This window comes from Heterodontus francisci, chromosome 29, assembly GCF_036365525.1.
Source record: "Heterodontus francisci isolate sHetFra1 chromosome 29, sHetFra1.hap1, whole genome shotgun sequence".
Lineage (NCBI taxonomy): Eukaryota > Metazoa > Chordata > Chondrichthyes > Heterodontiformes > Heterodontidae > Heterodontus > Heterodontus francisci.
In genome coordinates, this window is record NC_090399.1 from 8,191,059 (window position 1) to 8,213,578 (window position 22,520).

The 22,520-nt window shown below is 44.6% G+C and overlaps 1 protein-coding gene across 1 annotated transcript in view; it reads right to left on the reverse strand.

Moving 5' to 3' along the window:
• The window catches only part of LOC137346097 (butyrophilin subfamily 1 member A1-like), a 129,958-nt gene that overhangs the window by 67,680 nt on the left and 39,758 nt on the right, over positions 1-22,520 (reverse strand). Inside the window, exons 4-5 of the mRNA XM_068009393.1 lie at positions 8,766-9,113; positions 3,200-3,484 (exon numbers count right to left, since the gene is read on the reverse strand). Coding sequence (XP_067865494.1) covers positions 3,200-3,484; positions 8,766-9,113 — 633 coding nt within the window. The remainder of the gene's footprint in view (positions 1-3,199; positions 3,485-8,765; positions 9,114-22,520) is intronic.

Genomic DNA, 22,520 nt, shown 5'->3' on the forward strand with positions numbered 1-22,520 from the left:
AGAGGGTGGTTGGAATCTGGAAAACACTGCCTGAAGGGGTGGCAGAGGCAGAAACACTTGCAACATTTAAGAAGTATTTAGATGAGCACTTGAATTGCTAAAGCATACAGGCAACGGGCCAAGTGTGGGAAAATGGGATTAGATTGTATGGGTGTTTGATGGTCGGCACAGACGCGTTGGGCCGAAGGACCTGTTTCTGTGCTGTATAACTCTATGACTCTATGACAAAAACATCCATCATCTATTACCCTTTGTTTCCTGTCACTGAGCCAATTTTGGATCCATCCTGCCACATCCCCCTGTATCCCATGGGCTTTCATTTTTCTGACCAGTCTGCCATGTGGGACCTTGTCAAATGCCTTACTAAAATCCATGTAGACCACATCCACTGAACTTCCCTCATCAATCCTCCTTGTTAATTCCTCAAAAAACTTGAAATCATGTTAGTAAGACATGACCTTTCCTTAACAAATCCATCCTGACTATCCCTGATTAATCCGTGTCTTTCTCACTGGTGGTTAATCCTGTCCTTCAGAATAGATTCTAATAATTTACCCATCACCGAGGTCAGACTGACCGGCCTATAATTATTTGGTCTATCCCTTGCACAATTTTAAACAATAGTAGAACATTCGCAGATATATTCTTCCAAATATTAATAGATTTCACCAAACCTCAGAAGTAATCTCAGGTGCTGCCTCCCATCCAAATTATATTGGTAAATAATATTAGTGCTAACAAGAATTGTATTAATCTAGGGCCTTGAACAGGAGAAAAACTTTCCAAGGCACTATATTAACATCAGTTCTTGTTGACTTAAGTGTTATGAGGACAAACAAGTGAAAAGAGGAGAGGTGATGAAAAACTTGGTCACTGATGAGTATTTTAAGGAGGGTCTTAAAAGAAGAAGATGGAGGTGGAGAGGTAGAAGGGTTTGGAGAGAGAATTCCAGAAAATGGGACCAAGGTGGCTGAAGGCAGAGCAGCCAATGATGTATCAAAAGGAAAATGAAATTCACAAGACTTCAAACTCTGGACAAATACTCTGGAGACAGGAGTTCAAATCCCACCACGGCAACTGCAGGAATTTAAATTCAATTAATTAAAATAATTCTGGGATGAAAAGCTGTTCTCAGTAACGGTGATTATGAATCGACAGCAGGGGGATGGGGTGAGCAGGCAGAGACAGAGAGGGAGGGGTGATTTCACAGAGACAGTGGGGGATGGGGTGAGCATGCAGAGACAGAGAGGGAGGGGGTGAGTAGGCAGAGACCGTGGGGGATGGGGTGAGCATTTAGAGACAGTGGGGGAGAGGTGATCTCACAGAGACAGTGGGGAGGGGTGATTTCACAGAGACAGTGGGGGAGGGGGTGAGTAGGCAGAGACAGTGGGGGAGGGGGTGAGCATTTAGAGACAGTGGGGGAGAGGCGATCTCACCCCCCACTGTCTCTGCCTACTCACCCCATCCCCCACTGTCTCTGCCTACTCACCCCATCCCCCCACTGTCTCTGCGTGCTCACCCCTCCCCCACTGTCTCTGCCTACTCACCCCATCCCCCCACTGTCTCTGCGTGCTCACCCCTCCCCCACTGTCCCTGCATGCTCACCCCTCCCCCACTCTCTCTTCAGGCTCACCCAACCCCCGACGCTCCCTTTGGTCAACACCTATTGACTGTCTTCCCAGCAAGTCCCGCCTCCCCTGCGCTCCTATTCAACAAAGGTCCGCGTGCAGGCAAACTGTTCGCACTTTTGATTGGTGAACTTCCACGTCAATCACACGAGAGTCACTCTGCACCCACCCCCCCCAGTGCCACTGGCTGCAGGAAGTGAAGACTAGTGACTGCTCAGGTACAGGCTGAACTGCACCAATTGTCTGTCACTTACTGTTAACAACTGAGAGACACAAATGGAACAAACTCATTCTCACTCCTTTCTGTTCACAAATTATGAAGGATTGGCGGGCCGGATTGAAAACTTTAGCGGGCCCGATTCTGGCCCGTGGGCCGTATGTTGGACGACCCTGCTCCAGATGTACAAGACCAGGCTTAGTCATCAACAACTACTCAATCCAGGTCCTTGTATTTTGGCCATGCCATCTGTGAAGCCACTTCTCCTTCTCCTTCTCCATACTGAATAGGTTGGTAGAGGCTGGAGGCCTCTCTTCATGTAACTATTTACTCCTTTTTACCACAAATCTACCTCATAACCTGGTCATCCTTCATGCAGTGAATAAAAGAAGCCTTCCTGCTGCATTCCTCGGAGTTGTGGCCATTTAACAACAACAATCTGGACATATGAAAAATACCAGTGGCCACAAACTATCACAGGACCCTGTTCCATCGCCACAATTTCTGTGACAGGGTGGAACTTTAACCTGCTGCTAGGTTACGCCCGAGTTCATTACAAATCCCAGGGTTGGAGTCATTTACATGTGGGGCAGGGTGAGCTCAGACATCATTTTGAAACCTTTGTACAGCTTGTGTCCCATTAGGAATGAGGAACTTTCAAACACCACCTGGCTGCTTCCCTAAAGAGCTTTTCATTCCAGCTACAGGTTATCTGTAATCATACACAGGGGGACATGAGGTAGAACTGGCTGCATTTCTGATGAATTTTGTCAACTTACCAGCCCCATCTGTTCTGGTGAGGGGGAAGCTGGGGCTGGTGGCAGAAATGCCTTACTTCCAGTGAAATTTCAGAATATCAGGAAAAACTCCTCTGTGCCCCGTCCTCGAACATTTCAGTGTCACAGACATTGTTATCATTTCAGAATGATAAAGACCAAAGTGCTCTTTGCTCCTTCTCACACTGGTCCTGCAGTCCTGTATCCAGGTAAAATTAACATTCACTTGGATCCCAGGTGCTGTTCTGAATAAACATTTGTATCTCACAATAACATTCAGCCATGTAAAACCACAATCCCCAATGTTCTTCATCCTAATCTCTATCTAGTGACCACTGTTGGAATATGGACATGTGGACACTGGGTGAGGATACATCAGGATTATCTGCAGTGTCACAGAATGTCCACTAGCTTGTCAACTAGTGAGGTTCAAATATGAAAACCTGCCCCTTGGGCATCTCCAGAGGAGAGCCAGTGCTCGTGGACCCAAACCCAGTCTGAATCAGTGCCTTCAGGAGAAGAGAAATATAGTTAGGAAATATTTCTTTCAATAAAATGACTATCATGCTCTCACCTACCTGATATCTGGAGATGGGCCTCTCGTTTTTTGCTCAATACTTGGCTTTGCATGAAACATGAAAACTTGTTTACAGAATCACTTGTGATATCAATATGACTCTGAACAGCAATAAGGCCTCTGGAGTCCTTTATGAATTCCGTTTCAGACTGTGTTGTCAGAACTTGTCCATTCCCATCCTCCCACCATATCTCAGGCTCAGGATACCATCCATCTGATTTACACACCACACGAAGTCCTTCTTTGTTGTTTTCCTCCAGGTGAACCCAAGGCCGGTGTCCAAAACCTGCAATTAGGATTGAAACGTTAATTAAAACTATTACTCGTTTTATTAGACATTTTTAAATGTCTAATTCCAACAGTCCATAATAATTTTAGTCTGTTAAATGTTAATATATTAAAATCGGTGGGGGTAATTTTAACTGTTGACGATAGTGTAAAACAGGTAATATCAGACTGGTCACATGGTGTGAGAAACTCTTCTGTCGCCATCAATTCTGTGTCTTGTTTTTCGGTCAGGACGAGTCTGTCTGTCAATCTGAATCAGACCACTTCCTATCTCCAGCATTCTCAATCATTCTGGATTCTTTCATCTTGCCTTTTCACAATCTCTTCAACAAAAACAATAACACCTGCTGTGATATCGGCAGTTTCTGTTTCTGTCATTTGTTTCTCACTTCATTTGTAGCTTTCGACTCCATTCGAGATATAAAAAAACACACCAACAAAGAGGGCACTGAAGTTGCCTGGCAGAAGGGCCTCTGACAGACTGAGACTGAACATCAATTGTCTGCCAAAGATTCTCATCCACTACAGACCACAACCCCACAACCAAACACCAAATCAGAATCTCCCAGTGTTACCAAACTCATCCTTCCAGAAACTTCCCTCACCATCTCCTACCCTCCACAAGCTTCCACTCTTATTGTTTCCCAATCCCACAGCCAGTCTCCAATTCCTCCCTGAAATACAGGAATAGGACTGTCTTGTTAGATGGATTATTTTAGCTTGCTGCTGTCCCACTGAACTAATACCCTCTGGCCTTAACTCTTGTCCAGTTTGTACCCACCGAAATCTGTGACTCTTCTGATATCCTCTGTCACTGACGGTTTTCTGTCAATCATTTCCTCATACCATCCACGATCCCTCACCAGGTGTGACTCCAGACACAGGAGAGTATTCAGCTTATCCCCATTGATATCAGTTTTACTCGAGCTCCTTGGTGCCACACCCGGCTGAATGCTGTCTAATGTTAGTGATAGTCACTCTCACCTCACAGGAGTGTATTCAGTTTATCCCCATTGATATCAGTTTTACTCGAGCTCCTTGGTGCCACACCCGGCTGAATGCTGTCTAATGTTAGTGATAGTCACTCTCACCTCACAGGAGTGTATTCAGCTTATCCCCATTGATATCAGTTTTACTCGGGCTCCTTGGTGCCACACCCGGCTGAATGCTGTCTTGTGTTAATAATAGTCACTCTCACCTCCCCTGTGGAATTCATTTTGAAGACACCTTTCATCAGTTTACTGATGATTGGAAGGAGTCTGATGGGGTAATACTTGGCTGGGTTGGATTTGTCCTGTTTTTAATGGACTGGATATTTTCCAATTATCCACACTTTGGCCAGGATATTGCCCTGGCAAAGAGGTGTACCTGTGTCGTGGAGGCTTACTTTTCATGGGGTGCAAGTCAAGTGGATGTACTGTGATTTCAGGCATCACCTCTTCAATGTTGGGAATTGTAAGTCGTGGACACACAAACCACCGTCCTCTTTTCCATTGGAATTTTTCCACTATCTCGGAAAAGAGACAGGGGTGGGTGCCTGATTCTCCATTATTTCTTGGAGGTTCTCAGTATTTTCTTTGGTGAAGACAGACACAAAGTATTTGTTTAGTTTCTCTGCCATTTCCTTATTCCTCATTATAAATTCTCCTGACTCCACTTGTAATGGACTCACATTTGTCTTTGCTAATCTTTTCCTTTTCATATACCGATGGAAGCTTTTACAGTCCATTTTTATGTTTCCTGTTAATTTACTCTTGTATTCTATTTTCCCTTTCTTAATCTTTTTCTTGGTCCTCCTTTGCACACAACCCTCAGGCTAACCATTTTTTTGGTAACTTTATACATTTCTTTCTTTGATCTAATACAATCCTTGATTTCTTTTGTTAGCCACGTTGGAAGATTTGCCTTGCTGGGTATCTTTCTCCGCACATGGTGACATCATGCATGTCATGGGATCGGATATTTGAAGGGGCTCACAAGTCAATTGATGTGTAGGCTTGGTGTTGCCTAAACTCAGAAGTATTAGCACACTGTGTTGTCAGAACTGAGCTCGGGAGCTCTCTAATGTAAAATGTCTTCTTACACCTGTTACAACCAAAGTGGGAGGAGTGCACTGTTAATTCAGTCCCACTTCTCCACAAGTCACAGCATTATCACTAAATTTTCCCACTTACTGAAACAGCCAGTTAGAAACTGTATTTGTCCCCAGAATAAAACACACCACCAGGTTTCTTTAATCAACAACAATTAACTGTTTATTATAAAACTAAGTCTTGACCAATAACGAAGTAAATCTATATACAAATTGAGATAGTAAAGCTAGTAAAGGGAGTATTTCCCGAGCCCTCTTGCACACACATACATCCAAAAAAAAAACCTGTTAACCTGGGAAAAAAGGATTTTTGTTTACAGCTGTTTCACAGGAATGAAAGGAATAATTTTTAAAAACTTGGTCTGTTACGATCCAGTAGGAGGCTCTTCAATATGGTGACGTGTCCCAAAGTCGAATAGTTGGATGCCAGTCTAAGTCTTTCCAGGTGACGTTGATGAACAGTCTGTGATGATAGACAGTCAAGAACTTAGGTGGGGATGTGGTAGGAATATGTAATTAGTGCAGGATTAGTATCAATGGGAGGTTGATGGTCGGCACAGACTCGGTGGGCCGAAGGGCCCGTTTCAGTGCTGGATCTCTAGATCAAAAAAATAAATCAAACTTCAACAGTAGAAGTCTTCACATAAGGTCTTGTATCAGGGGTGTAGCAACAGGTCTTCTTACGGCTGACAGCAGCAGTATAGCACGAGAAGATTTCTTCAAATTTCAGGATTTCTTAAAACACAGGAGGCAACAGGAATCACATTTGATGCAGAGATTCTTCAGAGACAGGAGCCAATAGGAATCTGCCATATTTCAAATGCAGAATTCCTTTATGGAGAGGTAATACTTTTTCTGGGTCTATTTCTAATCTCCAGGCAGGTCAAAATCAAATTTCAAAATGTCTTCTTTTTGTCCAAACTTTCTGGTTTTTAAAAGTTCAAAACTGAAACTGAAACTTCCAGAAACAAGTCACATGCTGAATCATAAAGTCCGTCTTGTCACTCAAAGACTAGCTCGGAGGGCAAACTCCTTGCTGGTTTCCTTGAAATTACCTGCTTCCCTGTCCTTGTTTACAAGTTTAGCTTCTGTTGAACTTGCTTTCAAAACATCCATAGAGTTCAACTACTTGCAGGTGTCTCAATGTCCACTGAAATCCTTCATCAGTTTTTAAAAACACAGAATCCTACGTTTTTAATACAAAAACAAAATCTTTGTAACATACCCCTTTCCCCGTCCCCTCCACCCTGATCTCCAACAGTAAGTGCGAGGAACTCAAGGACATTTTTGTCACTAAAATCAAGACAATCCGATCAGCTGCCTCTGCCATGTCCCTTCCTTGCACTAGCCCACCTGGCCAAGCTTTCTGAAATGATCCCGCTGCCTTAGCCCTGATCTTGCATCTTTCTCGCTTTCTCCCTTATCTTCTCTCAATCCCTTTCTGAGCTCATCTTGTCCACGAAACCCACCTCGTGTTCCCTTGATCCTATTCCCAAAAAACTGATCACCCAACTTCCCCTCCTGGTCTCCATGTTTGCCGATATTGCAGATGGTTCTCTCTCTTCAGGTGTTGTCACTTTCTCCTTTAAATCAGCCGTCATCGCCCTTCTGAAAAAATTCGCTCACCTACATTAACACACACCAAGTCCCGTTCCCCATCACCCCTGTGCTCACTCACCTACATTAACACACACCAAGTCCCATTCCCCAATAGCCCTGTGCTCACTCACGTACATTAACTCACACCAAGTCCCGTTCTCCTCTCACCCCTGTGTTCACTGACCTACAGTAACACACACCAAGTCCCGTTCCCCTATCACCCCTGTGTTCACTCACCTACATTAACACACACCAAGTCCCTTTCCCCTATCACCCCTGTGCTTGCTCACCGACATTAACACACACCAAGTCCCTTTCCCCTATCACCCCTGTGCTCACTCACCTACATTAACACACACCAAGTCCCTTTCCCCTATCACCCCTGTGCTCGCTCACCTACATTAACACACAAGTCCCGTTCCCCTATCACCCCTGTGTTCACTCACCGACATTAACACACACCATGTCCCATTCCCCTATCACCCCTGTGCTCACTCACCTACATTAACACACACCAAGTCCCTTTCCCCTATCACCCCTGTGCTCACTCACCTACATTAACACACACCATGTCCCATTCCCCTATCACCCCTGTGCTCACTCACCTACATTAACACACACCATGTCCCATTCCCCTATCACCCCTGTGCTCACTCACCTACATTAACACACACCATGTCCCATTCCCCTATCACCCCTGTGCTCACTCACCTACATTGGATTCCAGTCAAGGAACATCTTGATTTTAAAATTCTCATCCTTGTTTTCAAGTCCCTCCAAGGCCTCAGCTCTCCCTAACTCTGTAATCTCCTCCAGCCCCACAACCCTCTGAGATATCTGTGCTCCTCTAATTCCAGCTTCTTGTGCATCCCTGATTTTAATTGCTCCACCATTCGTGGCCACACCTTCAGTTACCGAGGCCTCAAGCTCTGGAATTCCCTCCCTACACCTCTCCGCCTCTCCACCTCGCTTTCTTCCTTTAAGACACTCCTCCCTATTTGACCAAGCTTTTGGTCACCTGGCCTAACATCTCCTTTCATGGATTGGTGTCATACTTTGTTTAATAATGCTCCTGCAAAGTGCCATGAGATGTTTCATGACATTAAAGGCACTATATAAATGTAAGTTGTTGTTGCAGTTGGCGCTGTGCGCTTGCCGAGTGGGAGTGTTCGTGCTGTGTGCTCTCTGAGCTCTGAAAGACTTTGCCTACATTGCCACTATACTTTGTATCTCTGTCTGTATAGTCGAGCAGAGTTTGAAGTCTGCACTGCCTGTGGTCTGAGTACCACTGACTGGATCAAGTTTGAGAATGCTCTCTCAGTGATGTCCAATGACATCTCCCACTTCTCCACATTGTCTCTGCACTAGGGCACATGCCCTTATTTTCATTGAAGAATGTTAGATTTCCAGTCTGTGCTAAAGATAACAGTTTGAATTATTTGCTAAAGTTTTAAATATTCCAGCAAATTCTCAGTGGTTTTCATTTTCCAGTTTGCGAATTGTCATTCACGATTTAAAAGATACTGAAACTTGAATATTGTGTTTCATATTCATCAACCATTAGTAGTTTGCAATGAGAAAGACTAACCTTCAACTTTCAGATTCATCACTGCTTCGTCACGGTATGTTCCGGAATCAATGAAACAAGTGTATCTCCCTTCATCTGATGCTTTTATTTTCTTCAGTTTGAGAGAGGCATTTCCACGGGGTAACTCATCTTTAAAAAGTTCCGTCCGCCCTTCATATGCTTTGTCCTGCACATCCGGTCGATCCTGTCCACCGGTGTATAAATGAACTGGAAAAGCCGAGTCTGATGTAAACCATCGAACCTCCAGGTTATCCAGAGATATATCTGGTACCAGTTGACAGTCTAATACAACATCGTCACCTACAGTGACTATGATGGGATAGTCTGGTACAATCACATGGAATCTCTCTGGTAAAATATAACATTTTAATGAACATCAGCAATCTTACTGTCGAAATATTCGATTGATATTCGAGTGGGAAAGGACAACAATAAAATTCCATATTTAGTGCTATTAATTCTTTAAAAGTCTTTAACAGGGAAAATAAATTTTAATTTGTCATAAAAGGGACAAAACATTAAAACACACTATAACTATTCCCACTTGTATAAGTTACACATTTACTCAAAGAACAAAGAACAGTACAGCACAGGAACAGGCCATTCGGCCCTCCAAGTCTGCGCCGATCTTGATGCCTGCCTAAACTAACACCTTCTGCACTTCCGGGGCCCATATCCCTCTATTCCCATCCTATTCATGTATTTTTCAAGATGTCTCTTAAACTTCGCTATCGTATCTGCTTCCACCACCTCCCCTGGCAGCAAGTTCCAGGCACTCACCACCCTCTGTGTAAAAAACTTGCATTGCACATCCCCTCGAAACTTTGCCCCTCGCACCTTAAACCTATGTACCCTAGTAACTGACTCTTACACCCTGGGAAAAAGCTCCTGACTATCCACTCTGTCCATGCCACTCATAACTTTGTAAACCTCTATCATGTCGCCCCTCCACCTCCGTCGTTCCAGTGAAAACAATCCGAGTTTTTCCAACCTCTCCTCATAGCTAATGCCCTCCAGACCAGGCAACATCCTGGTAAACCTCCTCTGTACCCTCTCCAAAGCCTCCACGTCCTTCTGGTCGTGTGGCGACCAGAATTGCACACAATATTCCAAGTGTGGCCAAACTAAGGTTCTGTACAGCTGCAACATGACTTGCCAATTTTTATACTCTATGCCCCGACCGATGAAGGCAAGCATGCCGTATGCCTTCTTGACGACCTTATCCACCTGCGCTGCCACTTTGTGACCTGTGAACCTGTACGCCCAGATCTCTCTGCCTGTCAATACTCCTAAGGGTTCTGCCATTTACTGTATACCTCCCACCTGTATTAGACCTTCCAAAATGCATTGTCTCACATTTGTCCAGATTAAACTCCATCTGCCATTTTTCCGCCCAAGTCTCCAACCGATCTATATCCTGCTGTATCCTCTGACAATCCTCATCATTATCCACAACTCCACCAACCTTTGTGTCGTCCGCAAATTTACTAATCAGACCAGCTACATTTTCCTCCAAATCATTTATATCTTCTACAAACAGCAAATGTCCCAGCACTGATCCCTGCCGAACACCACTAGTCACATCCCTCCATTCAGAAAAACACCCATCCACTGATACCCTCTGTCTTCTATGACCGAGCCAGTTCTGTATCCATCTTGCCAGCTCACCTCTGATCCCGATTGACTTCACCTTTTGTACCAGTCTGCCATGCGGGACCTTGTCAAAGGCTTTACTAAAGTCCATATAGATAACATCCACTGCCCTTCCTTCATCAATCATCTTCGTCACTTCCTCAAAAAACTCAATCAAATTACTAAGACACGACTTCCCCTTCACAAAACCACGCTAATAAGTTCATTTGTTTCCAAATGGTAGTAAATCCTGTCCCGAAGAATCCTCTCTAATAGTTTCCCTACCACTGACGTAAGGCTCACCGGCCTATAATTTCCTGGATTATCCTTGCAAACCTTCTGAAACAAAGGAACAACATTGGCTATTCTCCAGTCCTCTGGGACCTCACCTGTAGCCAAAGAGGATGCAAAGATTTCTGTCAAGGCCCCAGCAATTTCTTCCCTTGCCTCCCTCAGTATTCTAGGGTAGATCCCATCAGACCCTGGGGACTTATCTACCTTAATGCTTTGCAAGACACCCAACACCTCCTCCTTATTGATAATGAGATGACTGAGACTATCTGCACTCCCTTCCCTAGGTTCATCATCCACCAAGTCCTTCTCTTTGGTGAATACTGATGCAAAGTACTCATTTAGCACCTCGCCCATTTCCTCTGGCTCCACACATAGATTCCCATCTCTGTCCTTGAGTGGGCCAACCCTTTCCCTGGTTACCCTCTTGCTCTTTATATATGTATAAAAAGCCCTGGGATTTTCCTTAATCCTGTTTGCCAATGACTTTTCATGATTCCTTTTAGCCCTCCTGACTCCTTGCTTAAGTTCCTTCCTACTGTTTTTATATTCCTCAAGTGCTTCACCAGTTCCTAGCCTTCCAGCCCTTACAATTGCTTCCTTTTTCTTTTTGACGAGGCTCACAATATCCCGTGTTATCCAAGCTTCCCGAAACTTGCCAAACTTGTCTTTCTGACTCACAGGAACATGCTGGTCCTGGATTCTAATCAGCTGACGTTTGAAAGACTCCCACATGTCAGATGTTGATTTCCCCTCAAAGAGCCGCCCCCAATCTAAATTCTTCAGATCCTGCCTAATATTGTTATAATTAGCCTTCCCCCAATTTAGCACCTTCACCCGGGGACTACTCTTATCCTTATCCACAAGTACCTTAAAACTTATGGAATTATGGTCACTATTCCCGAAATGCTCCCCCACTGAAACTTCAACCACCTGGCCGGGCTCATTCCCCAATACCAGGTCCAGAATGGCCCCATCCCTAGTTGGACTATCTACATACTGTTTCAAGAAGCCCTCCTGGATGCTTCTCACAAATACTGCCCCATCCAAGCCCCTAGCACTAAGCGAGTCCCAGTCAATATAGGGGAAGTTAAAATCACCCACCACCACAACCTTTACACCTTTCCAAAATCTGTCGACATATCTGCTCCTCTACCACCCGCTGGCTGTTGGGAGGCCTGTAGTAAACCCCCAACATCGTGACTGCACCCTTCCTATTCCTGAGCTCCACCCATATTGCCTCGCTGCACGGCCTCTCTGAGTTGTCCTCCCGCATTACAGCTGTGACATTCTCCTTAACCAGTAATGGAACTCCCCCACCCCTTTTACTTCCCCCTCTATCCCGCCTGAAGCTTCTAAATCTTGGAACATTTAGCTGTCAATCCTGCCCTTCCCTCAACCAAGTCTCTGTAATAGCAACAACATCATAGTTCCAAGTACTAATCCAAGCTCTAAGTTCATCTGCCTTACCAATACTTCTCGCATTGAAACAAATGCTCTTCAGACCACCAGTCCCGCTGTGCTCAGCAACATCTCCCTGCCTGCTCTTCCTCTTCGTCCTACTGGCCTTATTTACTATGTCCTCCTCATTTATTTCACTAGCTGTCCTACTGCTCTGGTTCCCACCCCCCTGCCACACTAGTTTAAACCCTCCCGAGTGACGCTAGCAAACCTTGCAGCCAGGATATTAGTGCCCTTCCAGTTTAGATGCAACCCGTCCTTCTTGTTCAGGTCCCATCTGTCCCTGAAGAGAGCCCAATGGTCCAGATATCTGAAACCCTCCCTTCTACACCAGCTGCTCAGCCACATGTTGAGCTGCACTATCTTCCTATTTCTAGCCTCACTGGCACGTGGCACAGGGAGTAATCCAGAGATTACAACCCTCGAGGTCCTGTTTTTTAACTTTCTACCTAACTCCCTAAACTTCCCCTGCAGGACCTCATCACTCTTCCTGCCTATGTCATTGGTTCCGATGTTTACCACAACCTCTGGCTGTTCACCCTCCCCCTTCAGAATGCCCCCTGTCCGTTCAGAGACATCCTTGACCCTGGCACCAGGGAGGCAACAGACCATCCTGGAATCTCTTTCACGTCCAAAGTGCCTATCTGTGCCCCTGACTATAGAGTCCCCTATAACTATTGCTCTTCTGTGCTTTGTCCCTCCCTGCTGAACAACAGTGCCAGCCGTGGTGCCACTGCTCTGGCTGCTGCTGTTTTCCCCTGATAGGCCATCCCTCCAACAGTATCCAAAACGGTATACTTGTTAGAGAGGGGGATAGCCAGAGGATTCCTGCACTGACTGCCTGCCCCTTCTAGCGGTCACCCATCTATCTGCCTGCACCTTGGGTGTAACCACTTCTCTAAAACTCCTGTCTATGACGCTTTCCACCACCTGCATGCTCCTAAGTGCATCCAGTTGCCACTCCAACCGATCCATGCGGTCTGTGAGGAGCTGCAACTGGGTATACTTCCTGCAGATGTAGTCCTCCGGAATGCTGGAAGCGTCATGGACTTCCCACATCTCACTCACTCACGGAACACAATTTATATGAATAGATTGGGTGATAAAAGGACATTCTAACCAGTAATCTCAGACTCAGGGTAGAGTGGTGGAAGTTAGTTAAACCCCCTCTTTTCGGTAATTTGGGGAAGCTGAGAAGGTGAGCTATTGTTTAATTCTTTCTTTATTTTAGTAGTCAGTTTATGTCGAATAAAGAGAAATGAATCATGAATAGGATCCTGGCAGTTTCAAAGAGCATGAAACTGATGAATGATTTGCACTGGGGAAAGGAGCAAGCCATGATTTTCTCAGCATTCAATACAACAACCCCACTCCAGTAATTCCTGGGTAACTCAGTTAGTGTTTACACTTCTACATAACATGGAAGAAATTCCAGGTGGTGACATTGGCTGTGAAACAATTCCGGAAGCAGTATATTCAGATCCATTACTGGTACTCGAGCAGATTTTTTGGATGAGGCACTCAGCTGACTGATTTCCAGATTAATAGTGTTCTTTAGTTCAGCTCTTCATTCTGACCAAAGAACTTCTTTGTGTACACTTCAATTTTCTTCATGATGTTTTTAAACAAAGAACAGCTTGTATTTATAAAACATCTTTAACATTGTAAAATGTCCCAAGGAGCTACACAGAATGTTATAAATCTGAATTTGACACCAAGCCACAGAAGGGGATATGAGAGCAAAGAGCCCAAAACCTGGTCAAAGAGGAGGGTTTGAAGAAGCATCTAAAAGGAGGAAAGTGAGGTAGAGAGGCGGAGAGGTTTAGGGAGGGAATACCAGAGCTTAGGGCCCAACTACCAATAGTAGGGCAATTAAAATCAGTGATACTCAACAGGACATCTAAATAAGCACAGATATCTTGGAGGGTTATGGGGGTGGAAGAGATCAGAGATAGGGAGGGGCGAGGTCAGAGAGATTTGAAAACAAGGTTGTGAATTTTTAAATCGAGGCATTCATGTGGATTTCAGGAGATAGTCACCCTGCAGCTTAAGAGAGCGCAGACAGAGAGGGACCGGGTGGCTGACTGACTGACAAGAAGGACAAGGCAGGTAGTGCAGGAGTCCCCGGAGGGCATCTCACTTTCTAACTGACATTCAGTTCTGAGTACCAGCTGTGCAGGGAGGGAGGAGAAAAGACAGGAGAGCAATAGTGGTCGGGGATTTATAATGAGGAGAACAGACAGATGTTTCTGTAGTCGCAGACATGATTCCAGGATGGTATCTTGCCTCCCTGGTGCAAGGGTCATGGATATCACCGAGCAGCTGCAGAGCATTCTGGAGGGCAAGGGCACACAGCCTGAGGTTTTGGTTCACATTGGTACCGATGATATCGGTAGAGGGATGAGATCCTGTGGGCTGAGTTTAGGGAGTTATCCAGGGATGTCGAGCTGCCATTTTTGCCCCTCTTTGAGCCAAATTTCCATTATAGTAATGATATCATGTCGCTATGTGATTATCTGTGCCCTCAGTTCATCAGCTTTATTTGCTATACTCCTTGCAGTTAAATAAATACCTTTTAACACTGTCAAATTCCTGTGCTATATATCTTTTAACCTTTGCTTCCTCTGTCTTTCAGAATCACTTGTTAATTTTCTGCCTCCCATTCCCTGCCCTGAATTTGTCCTATCTGAAACTGCCCTCAGGTTCCCATCCCCCTGCCAATCTAGTTTAAACCATCCCCAACAACACTAGAAAACTTTCCTGCAAGGATATTTGTCCCAGTCCTGTTCATGTGAAGACCGTCTGTCTTGTACAGGTCCCACCTTCCCCAGAACTGGTCCCAATGCCCCAGAAATCTGAAGCCCTCCCTCCTGCACCATCTCTCCAGCCATGCATTCACTTGCTGTATTTTCCTATTTCTATAGTCACTAGAATGTGCCCTTGGGAGTAATCCAGAGATTACTACCTTTAAGGTCCTGCTTGTTAACTTTTTCCTAATTCCTAAACTGTTTATATTCCAGGTGATATTAGGGTAATTGAAATCCCCAACTATTATTGCCCTATAGTTTTTGCACACAGAAATTTGCCTATATATTTGTTCTTCTATCTCCCTCTCACTATTTAGGGGTCTATAGTACATTCTTAGTCATATGGCTGACCCTTTTTTATTTCTGAGCTCAATCCATATGGCCTCATTTGATGATTCATTTAGCATATCATCCCTCCTCACAGCTGGAATTAATCCTTTAACCAATAATGCTACACTCCTTCCTTTTTATCCCCCTGGGTGATCCTGCCAAATCCCGAGCCCCCGGTTATCTAGAAGTGGTTATCTAGAACCAGGTGCTCCGGTTTCCTCCCACAGCCAAACACTTGCAGGTTGATAGGTAAATTGGCCATTATAAATTGCTCCTAGTGTAGGTAGGTGGTGGGGATGTGATAGGGAATATGGGATTAACGGAGGATTAGTATAAATGGGTGGTTGTTGGTCGGCACAGAATCGGTGGGCCGAAGGGCCTGTTTCAGTGCTGCATCTCTCTGCGACTCTAAGGTAACTTATGCGTGGATGCAGAAGATGTGGGCAGGGTTCTTAATGATTACTTTGTCTCTGTCTTCACCAGGTTTATCTGATCTTTTCATGTGGGAGGGCCACATTACAATGTTTGCCTTACATGAGGTGGGTGTGAGGGGGGAGGGGGGCAGGGCAGTGAGACAATTTCATAAAGATAAAAGGTATCAAAAATTATCTCACTATTCATCAAAACAACACTGGCGTATTTTTGTGAAGAAGCTTTAAATGAGAAGACTAATTTATTTTGTGCGTGCAAGCAAAAAAATGCCAGGTATATGTAGTAAATGTTTAGCTGCACACTTCTTGTAATGATGCAGCGTATTCTGGATAAATGTCATTCTGTCAGGAGTGATCTTGATCTGTCTCTCTGCCCTCTCTCTCTCTGTTCCCCCTCTCTCTCTCTGCCCCCCTTTCCCCCTCTCTCTCTGCACCCTTTCCCTCTCTGTCCCTCCCTCTCTCTCTGTCCCCCCCTTCTCTCTCTCTCTCTCTGTCTCTGCCCCCCATTCCTTTCTCTCTGTACCTCCTTCCCTCTCTATCTCTCTGTCCACTTTCCCTCTCTCTCTGTCCCCTTTTTGTCTCTCTCTCTCTGTCCCCCCCTCTCTCTGTCTCTCTGCCCTCTCTAGCTCTCTGCCCGCCACTCCTTTCTCTCTCTCCCCCCTTCCCTCTCTAACTCTCTGTCCCCCTTTCGTCTCTCACTCTGTGTCCCCCCCCCCACTCTCTGTTCCTCCTTCGCTCTCTCTCTGCCCTCTCTAGCTCTCTCTCTGCCCCTCGCTCCTTTCTTTCTGTCCCCCTTCCCTCTCTATCTCTCTCTCTGACATTTGCAGACAGCAGGATCACTCAGCAGATGGTTGATCAGTTCTTTTTTTTCAATCTCAAGTCAGTTTCACAGCTGACAGATCCTGACATTGGGAACAGCAGTTTCTGAACTTCAGAGAGATTTGGGCTTTTCCAGCGGGTTTTAAAACCCCCCGAATCTGTCCGGAATTCAGAAACTGCTGTTCCCGATGTCAGGATCTATCAGCAGTGAAACTGATTTGCGATCTTTTTAAAATTTCCCATCTGCGGTCACGAACCACTGGTGAGGATGAGGAATGGCCCCTGGTACAGTTTACAGCTTTGGATGGGAGCCTTTGGTGGGCCGTATCCTGGCCCACGGGCCATATGTTGGACAACCCTGGTCTTCACAAAGGAGAGGGATGATGCAGTCATTGTAGTTAAAGAGGAGTGTGAAATATTAGATATGATAAGCAAAATGAGAGAGGAAGTACTAGAGGGTCTGACATCCTTGAAAGTGGATAAATCACCAGGGCCGGATGTTTTGCATCCCAGGCTCGTAAAGGAAGCCAGGGAGGTAATAACGGATGCTGTGAGGATTATTTTCAAATCCTCACCAGATACAGGTAAGGTACTAGAGGATTGGAGGTCTGCGAACCTTGTATCATTGTTTAAAAAGAGTGTGAGAGATAGACCGAATATTTATAGGCCGGTCAGTCTGACCTCAGTGGTGGGCAAATTGTTAGAATTATTGAATTCTGAGATAAGATAAACTGTCACTTAGAAAGGCACAGATTAATAAGGGATACTCAGCACGGATTTAAGGGAAGGTCGTGTCTTACTAACTTAATTGAATTTTTTGAGGAAGTAACAGGAAGATTGATGAGGGTAGTGCAGTGGATGTGGTCTACATAGATTTTAGTAAGGCATTTGACAAGGTCCCGTATAACAAACTAGTCAGAGAAATGAAAGCCCATGTGATACAGGGGAATGTGGCAGGTTGGATCCAAAATTGACTCAGGGACAGGAAACAAAAGTGATGGTCGATGGATGTTTTTGTGAATGGAAAGCGGTTTCCAGCGGTGTTCCACAGGGCTCAGTGTCGGGCCACTTGCTGTTTGTCGTATATATTCATGTTTTGGACTTAAATGTGGGAGACATGACAGGGAAATTTATTGATGATACAAAAATTGGTCGTGTAGTTGATAGTGAAGAGGATAGCTGTAGACTCCAGAATGACATCAACGGTTTGGTTGAGTGGGAAGAAAAGTGGCAAATGGAATTCCATCCAGATAAGTGTGAGGTCATGCATTTGGGGATAACAAACAAAGCAAGAGAAAACACAATAAACAGGAGGACATTGAGAGGGGTAGAGGAAGTGAGAGACCTTGGAGTGCATGTCCACAGGTCCCTGAAGGTGGCAGGCCAGGTAGATAGAGTGGTGAAGAAGGCAAATGGAATGCTTTCCTTTATTGCCTGAGGTATAGAATACAAAATCAAGGATGTAATGCTGGAACTGTATAAAATGCTGGTTGGACCACAGTTGGAGTATTGCGTACAGTTCTGGTCACCACATTACAGGAAGAACATAATTGCTCCGGAGAGAGTACAGAGGAGATTTACAAGAATGTTGCCAGGGCTTGAAAACTGCAATATGAGGAAAGATTGGATAGATGAGGGTTGTTTTCCTTGAAACAGAGGAGGCTGAGGGATGACTTAATTGAGGTGTACAAAATTATGAGGGGCCTAGATAGAGTAGACAGGAAGCACCTGTTTCCACTAGCGGAGAGGTCGATTACCAAGGGGCACAGAGTTAAGGTGACTAGTAGAAGGATTAGATGGGGCATGAGAAAAACTTTTTCACCCAGAGGGTGGTGGGTGTCTGGAATTCACTGTCTGGAACGGTGGTGGAGGCAGAAACCCTCAACTCATTTAAAAGGTACCTGGGCCTGTCCCTGAAGTGCTGTAACCTGCAAGGCTACGGACCAGGTGCTGGAAGGTGGGATTAGAATGGGCGGCTAGTTTTTTCAGCTGGTGCAGACATGATGGGCTGAATGGCCTCTTTCTGTGCCGTAACATTTCTGTGGTTCGATGGTTCCCTAAACAGGAGCCAGCATTGGCCAGCGAGCACAAACTCAGCGAAAAACTGATTTTGCTCCATTCGAGGCCCACTTCAGTCCTTGAGCACACAATAATATGAGCTGATACTAAGGGAGTGATGTAGTGTTTGGTGGTAATGCCCTTTTAATGCGGCTTTAAACCGAAGCCTGGTCTGTCTGTTCTGGTGTGTGTAAAGGATCCCATGATAAAAGTTAACAAAGATTAAGGAATTCTTCCAGTGTTCTGGTGGACATTCCTCCCTCAACTGAAACCAGGAAGAGATTATCTGGTCATTTAACTTATTTGCCTTTCCTGTGTACAACTCGACTGCCACATTTGGCTACATTGTTAGATTTGTTTTTCCTAGAAAAGAAGAGAAATTCAGTTATTTAACTGAAATCTTCAAGATTATGAAGGAAGTGTTCAAACTGGTTAGTCCTGGTAAAGTCTTCAGTATCTTGAAAGATGTAAATACTCAGGACAGAAATGGGGAATTTGGAGGACAAGAAAAGGCAGGTGGAACTTTTTTCCCTCTTGAAGTAATCAAGCTGAAGCAATAATGAAGAAGAGAAACTACAAATCATGAAAATGTGAAACAACAGAAAATGCTGGAAATGCACAGACTGGGATAACAGTAAAGGACAGTGAGGGGCAAGAGTTCCTAGAGTATGTTCAGGAAAATTTTCCACAGCAGTATGCTGCAAGACTAAAGAGAAAGGAGGCACTGCTAGATCTGCTTCTTGGGAATGAGGTGGGTCAAGTGGATCAAGTATCAGTAGGAGAGCATTTAGGGAATAGTGATCAATGTATCATAAGGTTTAGGCTGACTATGGAAAAGAACAATCCAGGGAAAGAATAATTAACTGGGGGAAGGTCAACTTCAATGGGGTAAAAATGGAGCTGCGGCAAATAAAGTGGAGTCAAAAGCTGGCAGAAAAACTTATAGTGCAACACAGGTAATGTTGAAAGAGGAGGTAAATCAGACACTAGAAGGGTTTAAAATTGATAAGGAGGAAGTATTAGATAGGCTGTCTGTACTTAAAGTGGATAAGGCACCAGGACCAGATGACATGCATCCTACGATACTGAGGGAAGTGAGGGTGGAAATCGCAGAGGCACTGGCCATATTTTTTCCAATGATCCTTAGACTCTGGGGTGGTGACAGAGGACTGGAGAATTGCAAACGTTACACCCTTGTTCAAAAAAAGGTTTAAAGATAATCCCAGCAACTATAGGCCAGACAGTTTAACTTCAGTGGTGGGAAAACATCCCAAAAAAATAATTTGTGACAAAAATCAATAGTAACATAGACAAATCCAAGTTAATTAAGGAAAGCCAGCATGGAGTTCTTAAGGAAAAATCATGTTCAATCAACTTGCTGGAGTTTTTTGAGGAGGTAACAGAGAGGGTTGATGAGGGCAATGCTGTTGATGTGGTGTATATGGACAAGTGGAAAGTATTCCATCGCACTAACTTGTGCCTTGTAGATGGGGACAGGCTTTGGTGAGTCAGAAGGTGAGTTACTCACCGCAGGATTGCTAGCCTCTGACCTGCTCTTGTAGCCACGGTATTTATATGGCTACTCCAGTTCAGTTCATGGTCAATGGTAACCCCCAGGATGTTGATAGTGGGGGATTCAGTGATGGTAATGCCATTGAATGTCAAGGGAGATGGTTAGATTCTCTCTTGTTGGAGATGATCATTGCTTGGCACTTGTGTGGCGCAAATGTTACTTGCCACTTATCAGCCGAAGCCTGCATATTGTCCAGGTCCTGCTGATATATATTAATGAACTAGACCTTGGTGTACACGGAACAATTTCAAAGTTTGCAGATGATATGAAACTTGGAAACATTGTGAACTGTGAAGAGGATAGTGTGGAACTTCAAAAGGACATAGACAAGTTGGTGGAATGGACAGAGAGGTGGCAGATGAAGTTCAATGCAGAGAAATGTGAAGTGATTCATTTTGGGTAGAAGAACATGGAGAGACAATATAGAATAAAGGGTACAATTCTAAAGGGGGTGCAGGAGCAAAGGGACCAAGGTGTATATGTGCATGAGTCATTGAAGGTGACAGGACAGGTTGAGAGACTAGTTAATAAAGCATACAGTGTCCTGGGCTTTATTACTAGGGGCATAGAGCACAAGAGCGAGGCAGTTGCATTGAACTTGTATAAGGCATCAGTTCAGCCTCAGCTGGAGTATTGCATCTAGTTCTGTGTGCCACACTTTAGGAAAAATGTGAGGGCATTGGAGAGAGTAAAGAAAAGATTCATGAGAATGGTTCCAGTGATGAAGAATTTCAGTTATGAAGATCGATTGGAGAAGTTAGGACTGTTTTCCTTGCAGAAGAGAAGGCTGAGAGGTGATTTGATAGAGGTATTCAAAATCATGAGGGGTCTGGACAGAGTAGGTAGAGAGAAACTGTTCCCACTCGTGAAAGGATTGAGAACGAGAGGGCACAGATTTAAAGTATTGGATAAGAGAAGTGAAAGTGATATGAGTGAAAAGTTTTTCACACAGTGTTCAGAGCCTGCAGTTTTTTCCCGGGAATATGCAGTGTGCCTTTAAGGCTTGCAAAGGATCAGTCCTGCTTTTAGAACCAGCAAGCCTCAGGAGTTGGAGAAAGTACATTTTTGGTTGCCGTTGGATACAGCCATTTGGAGACTGCGATTCAAAGGGTGCATTCTCCTTATCTTGAATACAGGCACACGACATTCTTTTTGAAGGACATATCTCTTAGGACCGACTGACCCATGTTCAACTGCTGTTCTCATGGAACCCTTCTCCACTTCAGCCTTCAAAGTTCACGTTTGAATATTTGCTACAACCACCAGGATCTGCACCTGCGGTGACTCCACCCGGGCTGCGCCCTGGGCTTCCGTGCTCACCGATCTTCCTACTCGTCACGGAGTAGCCCCCGTAGGCTCTCCATTGCCAGCGAGGCTGGGTATGGGCCCGAGGCTCCAACACCATCCATTTTCAGGACGAGTTGATTCGGCAGGTGAATTGTCACTCATTCCATAGCGGATTCCGACTTCCAAGCAAATATAATCAAAAATTATTACTGGCCAGGTCTTACAAAGGATGTGAGACAATTTTGTAGGGCATGCCATACCTGTCAAATGGTGGGAAAACCACAACCTACCATAAAACCAGGGGATGATGTATTCATGTTGTTACCATCACAGGGAGAACCATTAAAAGCATGGTTCAGTGGCCTGTATAGAGTGATCAAAAGGTCAGGTAGATTACTTGATTGACATCCCTAAGCGCAGGCTGAAGAACCGGTTGTGTCATATCAATATGAGCAGGGAGGAGGATAAGCCAGTCCAGGTATGTCAGGTAATCAGGATTGTGGAGAAGGAAAAGGATAGTGAGGATGAGGCAGAAGTAGGCCTAGGAAATTCTCAGATTGAACCTTCAACTATCCGATTAGCAAATGCAGAATGGCTGGAAAATTAAATAGGTGAATGCTCGTTATCTTGGATACAGACACTTGGACTGAGTATCAAGCAATACATTTATTGCAATTCAATTTTGAACTGGCTTTTAGTTGAAGACAGTCTGTTCTAACAGAACAGAGACAGACAGCTGGTGTTAGCACCTGAAAGAAGAGCTCTTAGCCATTTAAACTGAAGCAAGAGAATTTAGTCTGCTAAACTATTATCTCTAAAAATTCAAAAAAAGTCAAGCCAAAACAGAGATCTCTGATAACTTAAACTAAAGGAAGGGAAGTTAGACTGCACAATCTTTTATCTCTCAAAAATTCTAAAGTCAGGCTGATTCAATTGAAAGTGTTTGCAAGTTCTTAATTGTTGAAATTTATCGCTGAAGAAGGAAAGCATCACTTAATGCTGGAATTAGACTTCGGACTGTTCGACTGTGGAAGAATCTTTCTCCCCCATCAGATGGCTGTGAGAA